The sequence below is a fragment of the Struthio camelus genome, chromosome 17 (genome assembly GCF_040807025.1).
Source record: "Struthio camelus isolate bStrCam1 chromosome 17, bStrCam1.hap1, whole genome shotgun sequence".
NCBI classification, from domain to species: domain Eukaryota; kingdom Metazoa; phylum Chordata; class Aves; order Struthioniformes; family Struthionidae; genus Struthio; species Struthio camelus.
This window is the reverse complement of record NC_090958.1, coordinates 11,621,871-11,642,308: the sequence shown is the minus strand read 5'-3', so window position 1 is coordinate 11,642,308 and position 20,438 is coordinate 11,621,871. Positions and strand designations below refer to the sequence as shown.

The following is a 20,438-nucleotide window of genomic DNA, read 5'->3' as shown; positions in this document are numbered from 1 at the left end:
TTATGCAAGAAAATGAATCCAATCCTAATCTGAACTCTCTTGTTTAAAGACTTCTAGACCTATAGCAAAATTGCTGCAGTTCTTGAAAGGTTTCCCTGTCAGAACCTGAAAGATTAGAGACTTTGTAGTTTACAGAAGAGATGAAAGAAACAAACAGAGGTATCTGTATTGCAAAAAGACGCAGAAAATAGGGTTTTCTATCTAACATTCCCATATACCAAGCACTGGAGTAAACACATAGTAACAACACAAAAGGCCCTTTTAGAAGCCCACCCTGAACTGTGAACCATCCTCCCAGTGGGGTATTATGGAAATCAGAGGCCTGTCTGGGTTGGGAACATGACATTTCCCCACCTTACTCTTATGCTGAAAAAGAACATTTGTGTAGCTGGGGTAAAGGGGCATCAACATAGAAAGTTTTTAAGTGAAAAATCAAAATTACATTACCTGAGACATAAAAAAGAAAAACACAATAAAACCTTCATGCCTCAACTTACGGAATAAACTGTACATTTGGGAAGAGGATTGCCCTGCGGCTCAGCGATCCGGAGCAGCCTGCCTCGGACCGAACGCTTCACCCGTCTTCAAGCAGAGAGCCGGCACCAGCCGCCTGAGACATCAGAGCAGCCGGGAAGCCGCTGGGATTCAGCCTGCATTGGCAACACCTCGGCTCCTGGGCCGGACCAGACCTAAGGAGCGCGGCCAAGGCGATTTTCTGGCCGTCACAACAATGCAGCTGTGGCTGCGCCAGGCAGCTCATGCGGCCACGCGCCCCGTCTCTCCCGGCCACGCACCGCCGGGACCGGAGCACTTTTACACCCCGGCCCTTTTCCTGGGAGGACGGATGGCAGCAACAGCAGAGCAGCGCTGAGGCAAGCCCGTGGCCCCTTTCTGCTGATGGGCTGGGACTGTTGTGGGGCAGGAGGACTTTGATACAGCTGTAAAATCCTCCTACCTCCCAGCAGAGGGTAGGGGGACACACCAGCTGGCAGGTCGAAGATTATACCCAAAGCAAGAGGTGTTTGCTGTTGAAAACAAAACCAAGGCTTTGGTGTGGAAAGCAAAACAAAACTGCATTGCTCAGCCTGGTGGAAGCGTTACAAACTTAAATGCATTGCTACGTTTGCGTTCACCCACTGAAGAAACATTCCAAACTTTAGCGGGTGTCTGCTCTCTCCACCCTCCCCCAGGAACACCACCACCTTCACAGCCGCTGCTAGCCTGGGAGGGCCCTGCTTTGCACATCCCTACAGGGGCCAGCCTCCTCTTTCCTCTCTGCAGCTATTCCCCTTTCACAGAATCACAGAATCACAGAATCGTTTAGGTTGGAAGGGACCTCTGGAGATCATCTAGTCCAACCTCCCTGTTCAAGCAGGGTCACCTAGAGTATATTGCCCAGGATCACATCCAGACGGCTTTTGAATATCTCCAGCAAAGGAGACTCCACCACCTCTCTGGGCAACCTGTTCCAATGCTCAGTCACCCTCACAGTGAAGAAGTTTTTTCTCAGGTTCAAATGGAACTTCCTGTGGTTCAGTTTCTGCCCATTGCCTCTTGTCCTGTTGCTGGGCACCACAGAGAAGAGGCTGGCCTCATCCTCTTGACACTCCCCCTTCAGATACTTGTACACGTTGATGAGATCCCCTCTCAATCTTCTCTTCTCCAGGCTGAACAGGCCCAGCTCTTGCAATCTTTCTTCATAGGAGAGATGCTCCAGCCCTCTAATCATCTTGGTAGCCCTCCGCTGGACTCTCTCCAGGAGTGCCATGTCTCTCTTGGACTGGGGAGCCCAGAACTGGACACAGTACTCCAGGTGAGGCCTCACCAGGGCTGAGTAGAGGGGCAGGATCACCTCCCTCGTCCTGCTGGCAACACTCTGCCTAATGCACCCCAGGAGACCATTGGCCTTCTTGGCCACAAGGGCACACTGCTGGCTCATGTTTAACTTGTTGTCCACCAGCACTCCCAGGTCCTTCTCGGCAGAGCTACTTTCCAACAGGTCAGTCCCCAGCCTGTACTGCTGCATGGGATTATTCCTGCCTAGGTGCAGGACCCTGCACTTGCCTTTGTTGAACTTCATGAGGTTCCTCTCCGCCCACCTCTCCAGCCTGTCCAGGTCCCTCTGAATGGCAGCACAGTCTTCTGGTGTGTTAGCCTCTCCCCCCAGTTTAGTATCATCAGCAAACTTGCTGAGGGTGCACTCTGTCCCTTCCTCCAGGTCATTGATGAATATATTGAACAAGACTGGGCCCAGGACGGACCCCTGGGGGACACCACTAGCCACAGGCCTCCAACTTGACTCCAACTTGACCTCCAACTTGACTCCAACTCCACAGGCCTCCAACTTTCCCTGAGCCTCCCAGAAAAATCACGCTCCCGGGCTCTGTTTCCTCCGGCCTCCTCCCATCACCCCGCAGCCAAGCAGCAGGGCGCCTGCCTCCCCACAGCGCAGCAACGGGGAGCTATCGCCGCTTCGGTCCGGCGCCGCAGCAAAGCAGAGGTGACGGCAGCCACCAGCAGATCTGCAGGGGGTGTCCCAGGTGTGGGGGCAAAGACGACCCACGCACGAGATTTGGAGCTGTTTCTGATGCACTCTCTGAACAGGAAGCAAAAATAGCCAAGAAGGTGCAAGCACAACCCCGGTCACTTCCCAAACTATTCAATAAGTCTGTCCTTTGGCTTAGATGAAGCATTTCCATTTTTAACGGCACGGAGACCTACGTCCCAAGTTTCGCAGCCTGCACATCACCAATTGCAACGTCTCTGCTTGCCACATAACATTAGGCTTAGGACAGGCTTCTGGAGGCAGCTTCTCCTGAAGGCAAAATCTTATTACAGCACTTATCAAAACCAAAAACCCTTTTAGGGAGTAATAAAAACCTAAAACAATCCATAGTAGCAGAGATTAATGGTCATATTTTTTATTTCAATGAAGAAACATAGCATCATCATCTGAGGCCTAAATGCTTCTGTCAGCTAGCGCAACATATAAAGGGAGCCTTCCAACGTTTGTCTTGCTGCACATGGGAGAGGTACTCAATGCACATTGACAGAAAACAAAATTACCTTCCTTAGAAAAAAATGCCAAGAGATAGTATCATCTTATTTAGAGAGATAGGGAAATGGGATTCAACCAGATACACAGATTTGCGCCCTTGCGATGCCTCTCCAAACACAACAGGGTGAGGGTCTCAGCAGCAGCCACAGACGTGAGAGCAGCAGCCGCGGGAAGTGTCATTGCTTTATCTGTACACCATTTGTTCTACCCCAAAACACTTCATTTTTCAAAGATACAAAGTTGTTGTAAACCGGACAGACTAGCTTGCTCACATACTTCAGCAAATGCAGGTAGCTGTTTTGTCATATTCTCTACTAATCTCAGTATTCACTAAAAGCCTGTGGGTTTGGGATTTGGGGGTTTTGTTTTGTTTGAAAGAACCACCAAGTTATCAGAAAAGGTAGAATTATGCTCTGAGCCTGATGCACTAAAACCTTCCAACTCCATTGCCATAACTCAGGAGGAGAAACCAGGGCCACAGTTACCTGAGCGGCACTAGCAAAGTCTGATACACTCCCAGGTCAAAACGGGACAATTAGCAGCTCCTGCACCAAAACAGAACCCAATGCAAGTGGCAGACGTGTCACCATCTGCTCACGATACGCAACAGGCAACCAGTTCTGAAAGGGAAAACAAACGGAAAACCAGGGGGGGAAAAAAAACCCAGTTTCTTGATGAAACTTGCTCCCATTTCCAAGACTCGAAGTGAATGTTCAGCTAAGCATTATAATTTCCAGATTCCCGGCTGGGACCAGAATGAGAAGGGTCAAGCATCTTGTGATTAACTTTTGAGAAATTTCCAGGCCAAACTGTCAAGCAAGAGGTCTGGATACAAATCCAAACGGGGGGATGTTTTGTCTGTGGAGCTCTACCATTGCTTCCAATAGCAATAGTTGGTGTTGGTATGTGTACTTTTTAAAAACCCACTTGTTCCTGAACTTTGCTGAAGTTCATCCATTTGTTTCTTTGCCATTGATTTAAAGAGTAGGATCCATCACTGTGCTTTTCAGGAAAATATGAACATTTGCTTCTCTCCAAACAGCTGTTACAGTGGGATGGAAATAACTTACTGTTTCAGATTTTCTGAGTAAACCCCTTATCCCTTTTCTTCTTCCTCCCTCCATATGCCACAAGCAAACCAGTTTTGGCTCATACTAGAAAATGCCTACCACTCTGGGATACCTTATTTTCCTTTATATTCATCTTCCACAGACATTAGAGTCTGCTATAAAGTCAGGGGCAAGCTTGCAGCTGCAGATCACAGGGGAATAGCCACCAAGACATAAGCAAAGTTTGCAAGGGCTGTGCTTCATCTCCTTTGATTTGAGGGGGGATCAGAGTAGCCCAGTTGCTAAAGTATGTTTCCAAAGCTATTTTTATAAATTTATTATGTAGTACAAACAGCTCCAGTCTTCCTGCTCTCATATGTCACTGTCCATTTTTTTTTTTTTTTTTACATGACTACCGGAAAATGTAAGCACAGAGCTTCAATTCATATTCTAATGAAAACTTAGAAGGAAACTCAAAACTTCTCCTCAAAACACAGTACACCATACCTGAGTCCAAAGGGCAATAACATGGTGAAAATGAACCATGTTCTAAGAAGTTAAATCCCCAAAGTACCCTTTGGTGAATAAGAAAAGCAATTCATTTTTCAGAGCCAAAACCCAGCCCTTTTTCATGTGTTAATTCCAGGACGCACATTTGAATCCTACAAAAAATATTTTTTCATTCACCCACTGGACTAAAAAAAGTCTTTTTTATTTACCTGAGGAAGTGTAGTCTAGTAGTTAGAGTAAGTGACCTGGTCGAGGGTTATTTTTTTCACCACTTTGCCACTATATACTCTGCCACTCAGCAAGTTTATGACTGTGCACATCTCACCTTTAAAATTAACTACCCTCCAGTCAGGAGTGCCCGTACCAGCACTGTAACTCCACATTTACTCTCTGAAAAATGAAGAAGATGGGTCAAAGCCTCTCTTATCGCTCGTCACTACTGCTCGAGGCGGCCCACAGCCACTGGGGTGTCTGGAGGTCTGAGCAGGTCCAACTCGCCGTGAACAAAAGTGATCGTCTTTGCTGAATTAATAGAGACCGAAGATTTGTTAGTATTTCTGAAGAGCAGAACTCAGTGCTTGCAAAGGTTCTACAGAAATTACCTCTCCTTCAAAAGGCTGTGAAAAGAAAAGCAAAAGCTCCATATTGCTTGTGTTAACCGAACAAGACGTGGAAATGTATCTGCCTTATAGCTTAAGTAATACATATGCAACAGCTTGTTTAGCATTCCTTGCTTCTCTTGAATTCACATAGCCAGGATTTTAGTTTCTCAAGGACTTTTTGGAATGTTTTAGGAAAAAAAAACTTGAAATAATTATATGGTTATGCTAAAGATACAGTGAACGCCTCCAGTAAGAAGATCTAAGTACCCTCATTCTGAGTAGTAACAGTAGCAGAACACAGCCTTGAACCGAAAATTGGTTTAATTCTTCACAGTTTGTGCCTGCAAGACAAGGAAGGAGTTAAGGGGTATCCAGAGGATTGTCATAGACGTAGAAAAAGCAAGCGGTCTGTCCGGGGTGTCCGCTCCTGCCAGTGCCACTCTGACACCCACCGCTGGAGCAGGAGAGGGGAGAGCAGGCTACGAGGGGCAAACCCGCTCTTTGCCGGGGTTTTGTTTCCTTCCTGCTTGACGCGGCTCTAAACGCTCGCTTCTGTCGCCTCCGCAAGCACGCAGGCAATGCATTGTTCAAATTGCAAGTTCAGGAATCGACAGCTGTATCAAGTTGACTTGCAGACTGATAAAGATGTGAAAAATTTGCTTTGTAACCTCTATTAAAAAGGATGTGGTTTGTTCAGGCATTTTTTTAAATGAGTGAAATTGTTGGCTGAACAAACTAACACAACTTTTTTTTTTCCTATTAGGGAAATCTATAGTATCTATTTGCTTTTTTATTGAAAATTACTTCTAAGGCCTTGCTTTGTATGCAAACAATGCTAGGAATAGTAGCATTTGAGTTGAAACCTAGCCTTACTGCAGAGTAATTGCACAGAAGGCAGCAAAGGTGAAAGGGTGAGATAAGAAACTGCATCCTCAGGACCAAAAAAGATTTTAAGGAAAAACAGATGCATTGATTTGCTGTTGATTTCTCTGGCAACTTCTGAATTTTGGAAACTTCTGGATTTTTCAGTAGGCACAAAGTCCTTTTTTTTAGTAAATAAAAAGGCATGTATTATGCCTGTCTTTTATGATGGCATTTTCTATATATTCAGTGAAAGGCAACCATACAGCACAGCAATCGTGTCGCTCTACCTTCCTCTCAGTTTTCAGCTTCTGAACTGTCACGTTTTAGCCAATCAATTACCACAGTTAAATTGTTTCCGCGGCTCTAACAACTCCTCTGTACAGCACAGCTCGCAAGGGGAGGCTAGATGCGAGACTCACCTTGAAATGTTTTTCTCCTCAAGCATCCCCTTTCTCCAGAGAGCAAATAAAACCTTACAGGTGGATGCTGCCAGCCAGTATTGGGTAATTAACTGCAGTCTGGTGGAAAAATTGCATTAGCATAGCCAAATCTAACATTGATCTAATAGATCAGTGCAAATCTGCAATGCAGATGCAGAAACTTATTAAGTCAGTTCACTTAAGTATTTTAAGTTTAATAAGTGAAGTGATTCTTCTAGGAAGTTGCTCAGCACCTTCTGCTCTGGAGAAGACACTGTCTAATCTACCATAATTGTAGGTCACCGTGTCATCTGGATTTTTTCTCTTTCAAACAATAAAAGTAGTCACACCTGGAGGGTTTGCAACCTGCTGAGATGCTCAGAATACGGCAACTAAATAAGCATAAAGAAACACATTATTTTCACTATTATAATGATTTAGTACTACCTCATCTCTTACCATCACAGCTCAGAGAAGAAAATGGTGCAACTGAAGGTCCTTCAACTTCCAGCTACTCCCAGCTATTCTCTGCTGTAATGTCACCACGTCTTTCGACCTCTGGCCCTTCAAAGCTTTTGTGCCAGCAGCGGCAACACCACCTGTGAGGTCCAGGTCTCTTCTGCATTTACATTTAAGGCAAACTACAACTCTTAAGAGTTTGAAATTCAATTATAACATAAAATTGACTAATAGACCAGCACATCTAAAAAAGCTCATTGGAAGGCAGATTTTTCTGTGTATTATCACATTCCTTCCTTCTAAACAAATATCTGGCATGAATGGGGTTGTAGTACAGAGTGCAGGGAAGCAAAAAGGGAGCTGCCAGCACAGCTCGAGCCGGGCACCGGCAGAGCCAGCCTGGGCTGCGATCCAGGGAGGGCAGCACGCTCAGACCGTCCCCGTCCGCAGAAGGCACCGGCAGTGCTGCCACCGGCCTCTCACAGTACCCAACGGCCCCTCTGCTGTGCAGCACGTGGAAAGGCAACCAGGACTCGTACAGCTTTTCCTGCAATGCCTAACTGAGTCAAGGGTTGAACTGGTTAAACTACTGCTCCATGGTAGCTAAATGCATTCTGTTCAGAAGCAAAGTAAGCATTTAAAGCCAGGTTTGATTAGAGGTGCCTGGAGGCCTGGCAAGATGTAGGAAACTTATATGACCCACTTATAGTGCTGATCTGAAGTTTGTTCACAGCCCACAGTGGGATGGTGCATGAAAGCAGACAGTGAAGTTGCAGGGGAATGCTCTCCTTCACCATCTAGCAGTGTGACTTCGGGGGCTTTTGCCTATCAAGAATATTAATGCTTTCTCACACAATTCCTCTAACTTTTGCTTTAAATCTGCTTCCTTTGACTGAGCTTTCTTGTAACTCCTAGTGACTTTGCATACTACTAATGTATGATGAACGCTCCCTGCGCACATACCCTAATGGGGTACAGGGATGCCAGAGTAGGAGTTGAGAATTGCAGCCATAAAAAGAGAAAAATAATTTAGCTGGATCATGAAGTACATGCTTGGAATAGATGTCAAAGCCAGATCAAGACAGATAATTGTTGCTGTTATCTGCTTAATCCTCTCCTTTGTGGAAAAGGGAGTTAGGAAATTCTTTTCAGCCAACGCGATTGTCTAAGCCAATGCCCAAGGCAAATAATGCTCTAAACAATAAGGCATTTTGTTTAACTCTGCCATAAACACTAAATTTGTGAAGACAGCTGTTGGTTGCAGTCTCCTCCTGCAGTCTCCAGTCAATACTTCATATTTACACATATGCATAATGACAGCTAATTGCCCCATCCTCAGGTCTCAGGTCCTTGATAGAATGGACAAGGGGGGGGACAGAGGGGGAAGAAATGCTAGCTTAAAAGTTTAACTCTTAAAAATAAAAATTAGGCCACTTCCTTGAGAGTTGCCACATGGTGTCTATTTGAGAAAGCGACTTTTAGTAGGGGAAACATGATGCACAAGAACCGTTTGTGTATTTTACTTTTGAATTACAGAAATCTCTTCACAATGAGAGAACACCAATCCTAGACTAGTTTCATTCCAGAAGGAACAGAAGAAAGAATTGACAGAAGCAACTCCTCTAAAAAGGGCATTAAAACACGCACAAGTCAAGACAGCAATTTGAAACCTTCGCTTTCAAGGGAATCCAGCCTTGACAAAGCAGCATCAACATCTAACTGTACCATGTGGTCATCCCTGATCTTTTAATAGCTGTACTATTTCTATAGTAAAATAAATGATTACTGCTTGACCTCCCTAATAATTGTGAAGCGCTGATAAAGCAAAACTTTGGCTCAAAATGATCCATACGAAAATGTGCCTTTATCCTGAAGATGTCAGTTCAGCCAATCAAATCCACAAACAGAAATCTGAACAAAGGAACACTACACTGAAGGTGCATTTATCTTCCTTTATGTGCAGTAAAGCTCCATCATCTGTCTTTAGCAGCAGAGACCATTATGAGCATAAAAGTCCTAGGTTATAACATGGATTACAGAAAGAGGGGAATATATCCATTTAAATTTGAAAATGTTTTATAGCCCTCAGGGTTATTAAGCATAACCTGGAAGCTCACATATGCTATTTTGCCGAGTAAAGAGTTATCCATTCTTGCACCCACACAAACTCTGCTAAACTTTCCATTTCCAGACTACAGAAGTCCCTTGAATGAGATGAACAGATGTGGTCATTTGTTGACCTTACAGAGGGAGCATGGAGACAGACAAAGCTTGCCTCTTCCTCCACTGCAAGTAGTCCTACCTATGACCAGATTTCTGCATAGCGGCAGGGCACACTGCGAACACATAACTGGGCACGGCTGCAGGCTCTGCGGATGAGAGATCTGAATCTGGCACCACCCCTCCACAAAGAGATCTTCTGCTTATATGATCCAATGCAAAGCACAACCTCCTGCAGTCATCACGTTCAGTAGGATGAGTACAAACCTTTGAATCGACCTGGACCTACTGCCGTCTTCTTTTAGCAGCTGATTTGCATACAGCCAGTCCGATGCTAAAATAAGCAAATCCTAAGCTAATCACCACCATAGCCTGAAATCTCTGCTATTCAACATGCTATTGAAATTGTTACTGTGTTTGAAACCTGTAAGAAACAAAGCATGTGAAAGCAAAGCAGGGAAACAGTTCTTACACCCAGGTGCACCTTGCTTCCTCTTCCTTCGTCCTTCTCCCAGCACCCAGCCCGTGCATTGACAAGTGTGTTCTCCCTCTTAGGTTTCCTGGGAGTATCTACTGGCTGCACGTCAAGCCAAATGTTCATTTAGCTATCAACATAGCCGGGGGCTTAGAGATGCTAGCCAACCCTTGTTCAACTAGTGTTGCTGTTTTATAACATGTCATGCTTGGTGCTATTGAAAGGCAAAGGCAATAAAAGGAAAAATTAATCTCGTGATTAAACACAACACTCTGGATTGCTGGCTGCTGACACTGGCACCATGCCGCCCTCTCCGAGGACAGAACAGAACCTGTCTGCTGTCTCCACCAACAAAAGGATTTAAAAAAAAACTAAAAGTCTCTTGCTATGAATGATCAAAATGAGCAGCTTGGCAAAGAGACCTGGCCAACCATCAATTACAGCTTTGTTCTACCCCAACTTAAAGCTGATATTGTCCATTTCCAGACTGAGATGATCAAACGCCTGCTCTTACAGGATTGCCACATACCATATAACCTACAGCTAAATTCACAGTATACGGAATGCACAAAATTTATAGTGAATTTATCAGAGAACCAGAGTTTGAACGTTTGTTTTTAAGATATTTGTACGTGCCAAATCAAAGTGCAGTTTTGAAATCTGAATCCTCAGGGACTGCTAAGCACCTGCTCCCTCAAAAGCAGGCTTATGTGCCATTGAAGGATTTGCACTGGCCCTTTGCAAAGGGATTAATTCCTTTTCCACTACGAATGTTTGCATAGGATACTGTGCTAGTTAAGCCAAAGTCGTGATACTTGCACTCCAGCCTAAACTGTGGTTTCTGTGATCAGTTACACAATTTTCATTTTTATTCTGGTAAATGTTAAAGCTTAATTTAAACTCTGCTTAGAGAATTTCCTTTAGTGAAATTCAGATATGCAAAGGAACACAGCCAAAACAAGAAAGCTTATAAGCAGGTCACATCAGACTGTACTTCCAGATGAATTCGCACCAGCATCGCATACACGGCTTGCTAGGGAAACGTGGCAGAATCCCCACACTTGTTTGCACCCCTCCCAGGCCTGCTGCACACATTCAACCACAGAGTATCATCATGATACTTTATGCATGAAGCATTTCCATAACACTTAGCAGCATAAATAGTAACCAGTCCTCCCTTTTTCAGAAGGTTATCAGCTATGGTAAATCACACACTTGACGGGTATAACTGCCATCACCACCAAAATCAGCAACAACACATTCACCTAAAAACATTTCAAACATGAAGGAATACAGACCCAAAAGACTCCCATCCCTCTAATTTCTTATTTCAGTAGGGTTGCTGATGGTAAGGCCTACCTGTTAGTTTTGGCAGCATTGAGGCCTCTCAGTGGCTCAGTGTGATGAATGTTATTTCTCATAAAATAGCTCTCCAAAAGATCAGTTCTGTCTAGCAGCTGTATACACTGTCTCCCAACAAGTGTTCCTACTAATGAACTGCAAAGATAACCACTGCTCCACAAAATGAATGCTATCTTTATAAAAACCTCTCCATTTGGAGATGCTTTATTATTATCACCCATTCTTAAATTGCATTAAAAAGGACACTGGGAAGCCTCATTAAGACAGTTGTGAAGACTTGAGTCTTTAGGTCAGAAGAAACCTTTGACCAAACCTTAGATGGTGAATAGCAAAATAGCAGTTTCTGGAATCAACATCTCAAGATTAAAATGGTTGTGGCAGACAAATATGAAAATGGTTCTGAGGCATAAATCACATAATCAGAAACAGAGCGCGAGCTGCTCGCCCGTGTGCTTGCCCTGCTGAAGTAAACTGCACGAAGCTGTTCCTCAGCTCACCAGGCAGGCAACAACACGCGGTGATAGAAAGGTTGCGAGCGTTACCTAATGCTAGGAACGTAGACAAGTGATGAATAACCCTAATGTTGATGCAGCCGGCGAGGAAACGCTGTCAGATCTCTAAGCACAGCCAGGTGATTTGTCAGTGTTGAAAGATGCTGAATTTTCTGTCTTCCACTTCCTCCCTCCAGCTCCCCGCACATGCATGCATACTCCAAGGCCATCTTTCATCATGGCTTGAAAGGCATGTTTTTCTCTTCTTCCCCCCTCCCATTTGCCTTAAAAATCCCTCAGGTTTCCAGGGATGCTTCTCAGATCAATCTCGCCTTTCTCAGAGAGGCTAGGTTTGTGCACATACATTTATTAGCAATTTTACACTAATGCACTGGACTGTGATGATCATGTTCAGTGTTTTGGGGAAATTCTTTGCTGCTGCAGTAGCTGAATGCAGCCATCCTACACGTGGGCTTTTTTTCTCCTTTGGCTACAGACAATACATACTGCCTATGTATGCTTTTTACAGAGCAGCAGATTGGCTTTAGATTAATTCCAAAACCTATTTTATCAGATTAGCCTGATGAGCTCAGATTTCAGATCTGTTCCGCAAGACATACTTTAAGAAGTCTCTCTCCAATTTAAGTTCTAGGGGGAAAAAAGGCAGTGAATTCTCAAACGTATCACAACAGAGAAATAAAGCTCCTGCTAAAAAAAAAGGAAACCCACAAGTAAGAGGCGTTAAGGTTGTGACAAATGAAAACAGTAAAAGCACGAAGAAGCATTCGGAAAGCTCCCCCAGTAATACTCTACTATGATCATAGGAGTTTGCCAAGTGGCATCGCAAGCTCACATTCAGGTTTTTACTGATGTAAGCCGTTCTGTTTAGGCCAGTAGGACCGTGCATGTGAGCAACCTGTCAGGGGTGTTTTCAGCTAAGACTTCACGGTCTAATCCCACAGATCCAGGTAGGAGGCTAATCAGTCAGAGCTTTTTTCCTGTTGTTCACAGGGTGAACGCTCTCCTGACTTACCCCTGATGCTCAAACTGAGACATCTCACAGGAGAGAGGAAGGGCAGACATAAAGATCACAGTGTGGGAAAGGGACCTTGAAAAACACAGTACAAGGAAAGCATTTTTCACGCTCACGCAGCTAAGTTCACTTCTACTGGAAAAATCCACCCTTGCCGTAGGCTAATATTTGGCATACAGTGAGCATAGCCCTGAACAAGGAGGTCTCAACTGTGATGCACAGCAGGAACCGATCCCTTGATGCTCTCAGACAAGGCAAGCGTGTGACCCGCAACGGTGGGGAGGGGAACAGCAAGCTCCTTTTTGTGCTTGCTTTCCTGTAATTCACCAGCAGCTCTGCTCTGTATTAATCCTACTTTGCAAATGCTCCACAACACAAATAGGCAGTTAAAAAAACTCAAGTGGTTTCAGAAACTGCCTATATATGCTCAACACCCAGTTTTCAGGCCACCTGCCCTGCTGGTGCTAATGATGTGACAGCAGTTCTCCTGTGGAGCAAATTCCTTATAAATATGGATTTACAAAACTGAAATGCCTGCGTAATAAAGACAGCTGAGAGACACAAGCCCACAAGCAGGATCACATTTAAGACCGGTTGCAAAATGTGACCAAACTGACAGCATATAACTCTGCTTAATGGCTTTATAAATCTCAAATATAAGGAATATGCACTTAAAGAATACAGGAGAGGATAAAAGTAGCATTAAAAACCACAAATAAAACGAAGTCACAGATACATAAATACGATGTTTTATTTTTGCACTACATCTTCAGGCTGCATAAATAATTGCACGCATACTCTGCGGCTACACTAAGTCACTGTGACAACTATGACCTTATTGTGGCAACAAAATACCAAGAAATCCCCTGAGATTTAGCAACATCTTCTGACAGCACAATCCTGCAGCTGTCTCCACAAGCAATTAAATGAAAATGCTGCACTGATTCCTGCTGTATTCCAAAGGGCTGCACCAGGACAATTTGGCCTGCCTCAGAAAAAAAAATGAAGGCGTATAACCAGTGACTGACAACTGCCAATCAGCTCTAACATACTCGCTGCAACTTCCTAAAGTGGTTCAGATAGGATTGCAAGAGAAATACTACACTGTATTCCCCTGGAGGTGCTAAAACCTCTTCTCGACGGGTTAATATTCCTGAAAAAGGAGTCTGTATTTTTATGAGGAAAAAAAAGCATTTGCGGAAGATGCCAAATTGCTTGGCACGCTCTACGCCAGCCCTTCCTGCCACCCCCAACACATACAGACAAACTGGGGCATGCTGCCTTGAACACAGGCAGCGGCCACCAGGAACATCCCACAAGGGGAGATACTCAACTGAGCCCGATCAGGCACCCGGTCTCTTGCTATCCACCACTTCCTCGGCTGGAGGAGCACAGAGGTTGACTGCTGGCTAAAATATGCCAGTCCTGAGATACAGAAAAGCCCTGAGAAGTGAACAGAAAGGTTGTGGATGTTTTCCAGGGAATAAAGGCAAAAAAAGCAGTTAGAACTGACTACCTAGGATTAAGTGTGTTAAAGAATAAGTGAAAACAGAGGGAGATACTGAATGTAGATGAGAGAGCCTCAAGGAAAAAGTCCAGAGGACACGAAGAGAAAAAGAGGAAAGTGAGAGCAAAGGAGATGACAAAAAGCATAGCAAGAAAACCCTATGTCTCTTTTCCATGGTGCTACAGCAGTAACATACTGAAGACAATAGAGCTATTTTTTATTATGGCGCTAGCTTCAAAGGAGATGATTCTTCTACTTTCATTCTCTCTAGTTCCTGCAAAATCAGTCCACAGTAACAACCCCTGCCTCTGAAGTACTACTGAAAACCAGCCAAGCTAGTCCTCAGAATAAAACAGGGTGCTGTACATGGAGAGTCTTGCCATCGCACAAGGTTGGTCATTGAATGCTGCTAGGAAGAACTGTAATACTAGAATATGGTCTGGAGCTCAGAGCTACCAAGGACACTTCCCTAGCAAACTTACCAACATTTCAGTAGTCAAGGCCAGAGCAGCAGCTGAGCCTCTGAACAGTCAATGCAGTCTCCTCCTTGGGATGTTCAGACAACTACTGTGCCCAACAAAGGACATCCTGTGCAGGAATCTGACACTCAGGAGTTGATTTCAACACATTATTTAGGATTTTGCCTGGTTTCACCAAGTTTTTCTACTACAAGCAAAAACATTTTCCAAAAGTATTAAAGTCCCAATATTGCAGTTGGCATCACATAAAGCAGAGCCCCAAATTCCTGCCTGGCGGGTCTACAAATGCTATGGTATAGACTGAATCGAAAGGTAAAGTTTGCCAACAGACAGCCAGACTTTCAAACTTTCTTTGCTCAGGCTGTACTAGAAGCATCCAGCACTAATGCAATTTTAGCAAACATAGCAACCATTTGTTCTGCTTTGCAAAAGTCACCAGGCATCAGCTTGGATCTCCCACTGAAGTCCATGTGCCAAATTCTGCTTTCTGTAGCAGAACTAAAGACTCACTTCCCAGTGAGCTGGGCCTAATTCTTAATAATGAGCAGTCAGGAACATTATGTCTTTTTTATACACTGCAATTTTAAATTTGCAGAGTATAATCCTGGAAAAACAGGATTAAGTTTAATATGCTTTGAATTCACATGATCTCATTACAGGATCAGGGCCTTATTCTAGACTATGTACTACCATACATAAATTGTGCTCAGAGGCCTAACATGGGACAACTACGCACACAGCCCAGCAATTCTGCCCAGAAAGGAGAGTTTTTGTAATCTTATTCAAAGGACCTTTTGATTTAACTCTTATCCAAAATCCAAACCAAGCAGTAAATTCTGAAGACTAATGTAGCCTGCTACTTGGTGGCAATTCCCCTTAAAACTGGGGGAGGTTTATTCTGGGGCACAAAAGGGTAGATGGTTTTAGAAGAACTGCAAGCTGGTTTCTTTTACTACAAAGTTATCAGCTTGCTCTTACCTTGCAGTAGGATTTGCAAGGTAACAGCAAGCTGATGCTCTGTTTGATTCTGCAAGTGCAGGGGTATGTGGATTGTGCACCTAATGTATACATGGACATTTCTAACTATCAAAGGGGAAAATGTGATTTAAGTGTAAGATCTAGTGCCAATTCCTCAAACAATTACAGATGTTTCTTATATGTCTGACCTAAGAGGACTGACTGCTGAAATCTAGACTTATCCAAGCAACTACAATTTCCTCTACAAGCCATTTGTCTAGAGTAAAAGGACAAGAGGAGATCTAGATTTACAGATCATGACAAAAGCTTATAAATCTTTGGTCATGGTTTACGAGTTAAAAAATAGTTAAGTATGGAGTTTGCAGATGAAGTAGCTTTCGATCATTCAATCAGGTGTTCCAGCCTAACGGAGCAGAAGCAGCATTTGTATTTCCCTGCCTTAAGGTATGCTTAGTCTTTCAGTTCAATGCCAGTACTCAGAGCAAGAAAGCTTGTAACCAAACTGGCAGAATACTGGAAATGCAGCTGCATTTCCACAGTGGGGAACAGCCCAGATTAGGTACCTTTTCCTTCTAGCCTTAACATTTTACAAGTGTGCAGGGTCCCCCGTACCCAGGAAGGCATTGCTGTTGGCACACAACCACTGCTTCTCTAACTCTGCAACTCTTGGAAAGACCTATCACGGCACAGCAGGAACAAAGTGGCTATATACCACCCACCTGCCTAACACACAGGCTGTAAAGCGCATCAGCATCATTCAGAACGTAAAATGGGTTTTGGTTTCTCAAACAGGTTGTCTAAACAGGCGTGAAACTATCCCAGAATTGCCCCAATGTTCGGCTACCCATTTGGGGTCAAATTGTCCAAAATTACCATTCCCTGACAATTCCAAGATAAAGAACCTATCTTCAGTTGTACATAATTTACCAGACTTTAACCATTTTGGCTGACTATTCGGAACATATAATTTTCCACCTCAGTCAAATCACTCTGTCTACCATTTTTTAAAATAAGCAAAACACTTCTTGCACAAATTAAATTCCAGTAACCTCATCTTTGTCATATTAGTGGTGACGCTGTTTTGGGCCTAAAATTTGGAAGGGTGCTGCCATGGACATTTCTTCAGACCAAAACCCTTCATCACATTTTATCCCAAATTTCTTAATAGCATTAGCTGGTTCAAAATGGCACCTTTTCTGTGAATGAGCTATTTTAAAATCCTAATCAGAGACCCATTTGCTAGAAGCTGTATAAACACAGCTGCTAGGAAGAGTCTGGTACAGACTGTAATGTAACGGTTTGAACTCTGTTTGGAGAAGAACCCCACAATGACAGTTTAAATATGTCAAACATGCTTCCACGGCCACAAAAAGATACGTGATGTGGTTTGATATAAAAAAAGTGAAATTTAATACTCAAATAGCAAGAGTAGAAGGTGGTATCAGAGAAATATGATTTAAAAGTTGCATACATTTTCGCAGAAGAGCCATGCCACCTGAGGAAGAGAGGAGGAACAGCAGGTGAGGAGGAAATTCAGCTCAGGAAGGAGGAGTAAAAGCAATCCGAGGCTGAGCCAGAGTCAAGGAGAGCAAGGCAGCCTCTTATGCCTACCAAGGCTCTACTGCCTGAGGGCACAGATGCAACTAAGGATCACAAGCACCGAGGAGAGGCTTTCAGGACTCAGAAACCCCAGGCAAAGGGCTCCTCAAATTGCATTCTGCTCCCCCTTGGTCATTTGCCTTCAAAACTATTCACTGCTTTCAAGGTCCAGGAGAAATCCAGCGTGGAGGCAAAATCAGATGGGAAAGCGTTTAACAGCAGACAAATGGACTGAGGCCTAGGAGAGAGCTGGCACGCCGAGACTCGGAGATGAGGCGCACAATGCCACCGACAGAAAGTGCCAGGAAGAACGGCTCGGGGGCTGTTTCTGGCTGCAGAGAAAGATCAAATAATTGTTATACACGGTTTTCAGAGGATTTAGGGAGAGGGACAGGGAAGGGGGAGGTTTGTTTTTTCCTTTGTTCAGCACTAAAATAATTTTCAGTTCTAGCTATGGACAATCAAAATCCTAGCAATCATTTTGGTGTGTCACAGAAACATATACTAGAGATAGTTTGGCTTCAATTTATTTGGTATATATAACAGTGGCAAAGAATTTTCAAAAAGGGTAGTCATTTTGAGAGGTTACATGTATCCCTCTGAAACAGTGGGGTAAAGAAAAATCCACAATGAATTTTCCTGAGTCAGAGAAACAAAAGAATAAACTATCACATGTACTTTAAGATGTTATTGTTAAAAAAAAAATTTTTTTTTTTCCAAAAGAACTGCCCTCAGGGAATATTTGAATTTCAGATTGAAAGAGGTTTTAGGGAAAATTCTTTGGTCTGCATGAGGGATTTGTTATAATCAACCAGGTAGCTTACCTTCTAGCTGGATCTCGAATTTCCACTCCTAGGAGAAAAGAAGAACATATCAGTTTTGTGTTGTCAGACTGAAGCTGGGGATGCTCTTAAAAAAAAAATTTGCAAAACATCCACTTACCCAGCTCTGTGCCTCTCAGGTGAGGGAGGTCCCTATACATTCTTTTGCCGATCTTCAAAAAAAAAAAGGGGGGGGGAAGGAGTGGGGAGTGACACCTCAGATACTGAATGCTGATGTCACCCGACTTCAACATTGGTGTTGGCTGCTGTTCATTAGAAATTAGCTACGGCAGAGCAAATAAGCTTGCATATCAGATGACTTAAATCTATTGCCAGTCCCACCGATACGATACGAAAGAGTGCGGTGTTCAAAAACCAGGTTAGGTTGCTCAAGTGACAGTTTTTCTTTGGGTATTTTTGTTTGCTTCTGAGTCTACCAACTCTGGAGAATTTTGTGGAGAATAAATAGTTCCTTTCAAATATCCTATTATTGCCTGGGGATTTTCCCCCCAAAATTTTACTTCCACTAAAATTTGCAGTCTTCCCTCAGATCTTTCTTACTAGCAAGGCTGCATATCAGTGCCTGTTCTTTGGATCTCTTTTCCCTTCTCATTTATAGAAAGCAGTCTGGCCTTCGTAATAGATTGCACCTGTAAGAGATTTGCCCAAGCAGCAAAATCACTCCCAGGGAAATATTTTTTTAATCACGCTCCTTAAGAATGATCTCTGGGATGTACTGCCTAGACTGTGGATGTTAGCATTGAGCTGACTGACAAAATCTTTCCATGAAATGAAGCCTTTAGTCTCATTATGAGGATCATTCTTGCTGGGGTTGATCTTGATGGGGGGAATCAAAGACAGGGGACTGGCCCCTTGGTACGGTAACTATGGAGCAGCAAGTTTTGCTGCAGGATACAGTTTGTTCATCATGCACTGCATTAAAAAATAAGGCACGAAAAAGCCACAAACTGTATATCTTTTGTTTAATTCTGGCAAGCTAAGTGGGCTGCAAAGTCCAAACCCATTAAGAGGAAGCCTATATCCTAAGACTGACACGTTTGTTCTTACCCAACCCCTCTGTGTAATTTTACCCTTGCACTCTAGTGTTTGACTGTATGGCTCACTTTTTGAGTTTGGTGTTTGGAAGATACTAACAATTCTGACAGAGGATATCTTATTTCTATCAAAACACTTATTCAGATTCCCCAACAGCACGCTGGGACAAGTTCATTCCAGGCATAGATATCGACTTCGGTTGAGCTCCAAGAGTTTATATCGCAGCTTTGCTAAGAAACCATTGATGGATTTCTGATGCCTTATCACACCTCTTTCACTGCTTGTTGCTGGCATTCCTTTAGACCTTTAAGCAAAGAAAATGTTTTAACTGCAGTAATAAGTATGAATCACAAAATTCTTTTTGATGGGAGGAGGATTTTAGAGGATTGCTTGCACATCAACTAAATGTCTATAATTACTGATAAATTCTTATCAGAGGCTGAACTTAATTAAGATTCCAGTTGATTATACAAAGCTTGGAGATCTCTTAACTTTGCACAATTGTTTATTATAGCTACTGACATAAACTGATTTTTCTGAGGTTATTTCACCTAAGTAAATCCTCCTAGGACAGGTGTTGAGTTGGTCAGAAGTATTTGATTCATAGTCCTGGAAGCTGAAGACTTCCGATTTCCCCAAAGCAGTAAAACACAGATCTAAGTGCACATTTCTATATGTGCTGTGTCAATGGACATTTGTTCTTTCTCTATCACTTTTCTAGATAGACTAGTCCTTGTGTGCATTTTTTCTCTATCTTGAGACTAAGCTGCCACCCAGTTTAATAGACAACTACTTGAGTAAAATTCAAGCCAGTAGCTTAGATATGATGAGATTGCTTTGCTAACAGGATTTTTCAGGAGAATAATAAAGATGCTTATTCCAGGCTCCACCACTGGCCAAGTAAGTTAAAAGTCTGGAAGTCTCCCTGACTCTCAGCCACCTACACAACAGGCCTAAAAGCGTTAGGGATGCATGGGCCTGTGCTACAAGCTGCCACAGGTGGAAAAGACAAAGTCAGGTGGTCACAGGCCAAAGGCCTTTCCATTTCCATAAGTTGGACAAAATCTAGTTTCATGAATTCTTTAAAGAACTGGCCCAAGGAATTAGTCAAACAATTAAGTCGTATTTACTTTAACCCATCTAGTTAGCTTCTAGTTACTACCTTCTAAAGTTACACAAGAATGAAATTGTAGTTGGGACATAAATTGTGACTAGGTTTTGATCTTTTCTTCACTGAAATTCTTTTGCCAAATTTGAATGTAAATGCCATTTAGGTTGCATAAATGTCCTTTCACAGCAGCAGAATACAAGAGCAATTGTTAATTACTGTGTAGTCATTAGGTTAGGCTGAAGTTTAAAAATGTTTTTCTGACCTAAGCCCTGTGATTGATCTTTTATTTTGAGCACTAACAGAAAAATTATTTTTAGAGGAATAAATGTTCACTCCCAAATTAAG

At 43.2% G+C, this 20,438-nt stretch overlaps 1 protein-coding gene across 3 annotated transcripts in view; it reads right to left on the bottom strand.

Annotated features, from left to right (window-relative positions):
• Positions 1–20,438, bottom strand: part of ZDHHC8 (zinc finger DHHC-type palmitoyltransferase 8) — a 109,881-nt gene that overhangs the window by 32,710 nt on the left and 56,733 nt on the right. The window contains exons 2-4 of one of the 3 annotated variants that reach the window (XM_068911566.1): positions 18,048–18,099; positions 17,930–17,957; positions 17,118–17,437 (exon numbers count right to left, since the gene is read on the bottom strand). The exons of 1 other annotated variant lie outside the window; for it this stretch is intronic. Coding sequence is in view for 1 of the 2 variants with exons in the window: in XM_009666712.2 (XP_009665007.1) it covers positions 16,978–16,979 (2 nt within the window). In the remaining variant the exon portion in view is untranslated. Of the gene's footprint in view, positions 1–16,977; positions 17,058–17,117; positions 17,438–17,929; positions 17,958–18,047; positions 18,100–20,438 lie in introns of those variants that run through there. One more of the 3 variants, XM_009666712.2, reaches the window with a different exon arrangement.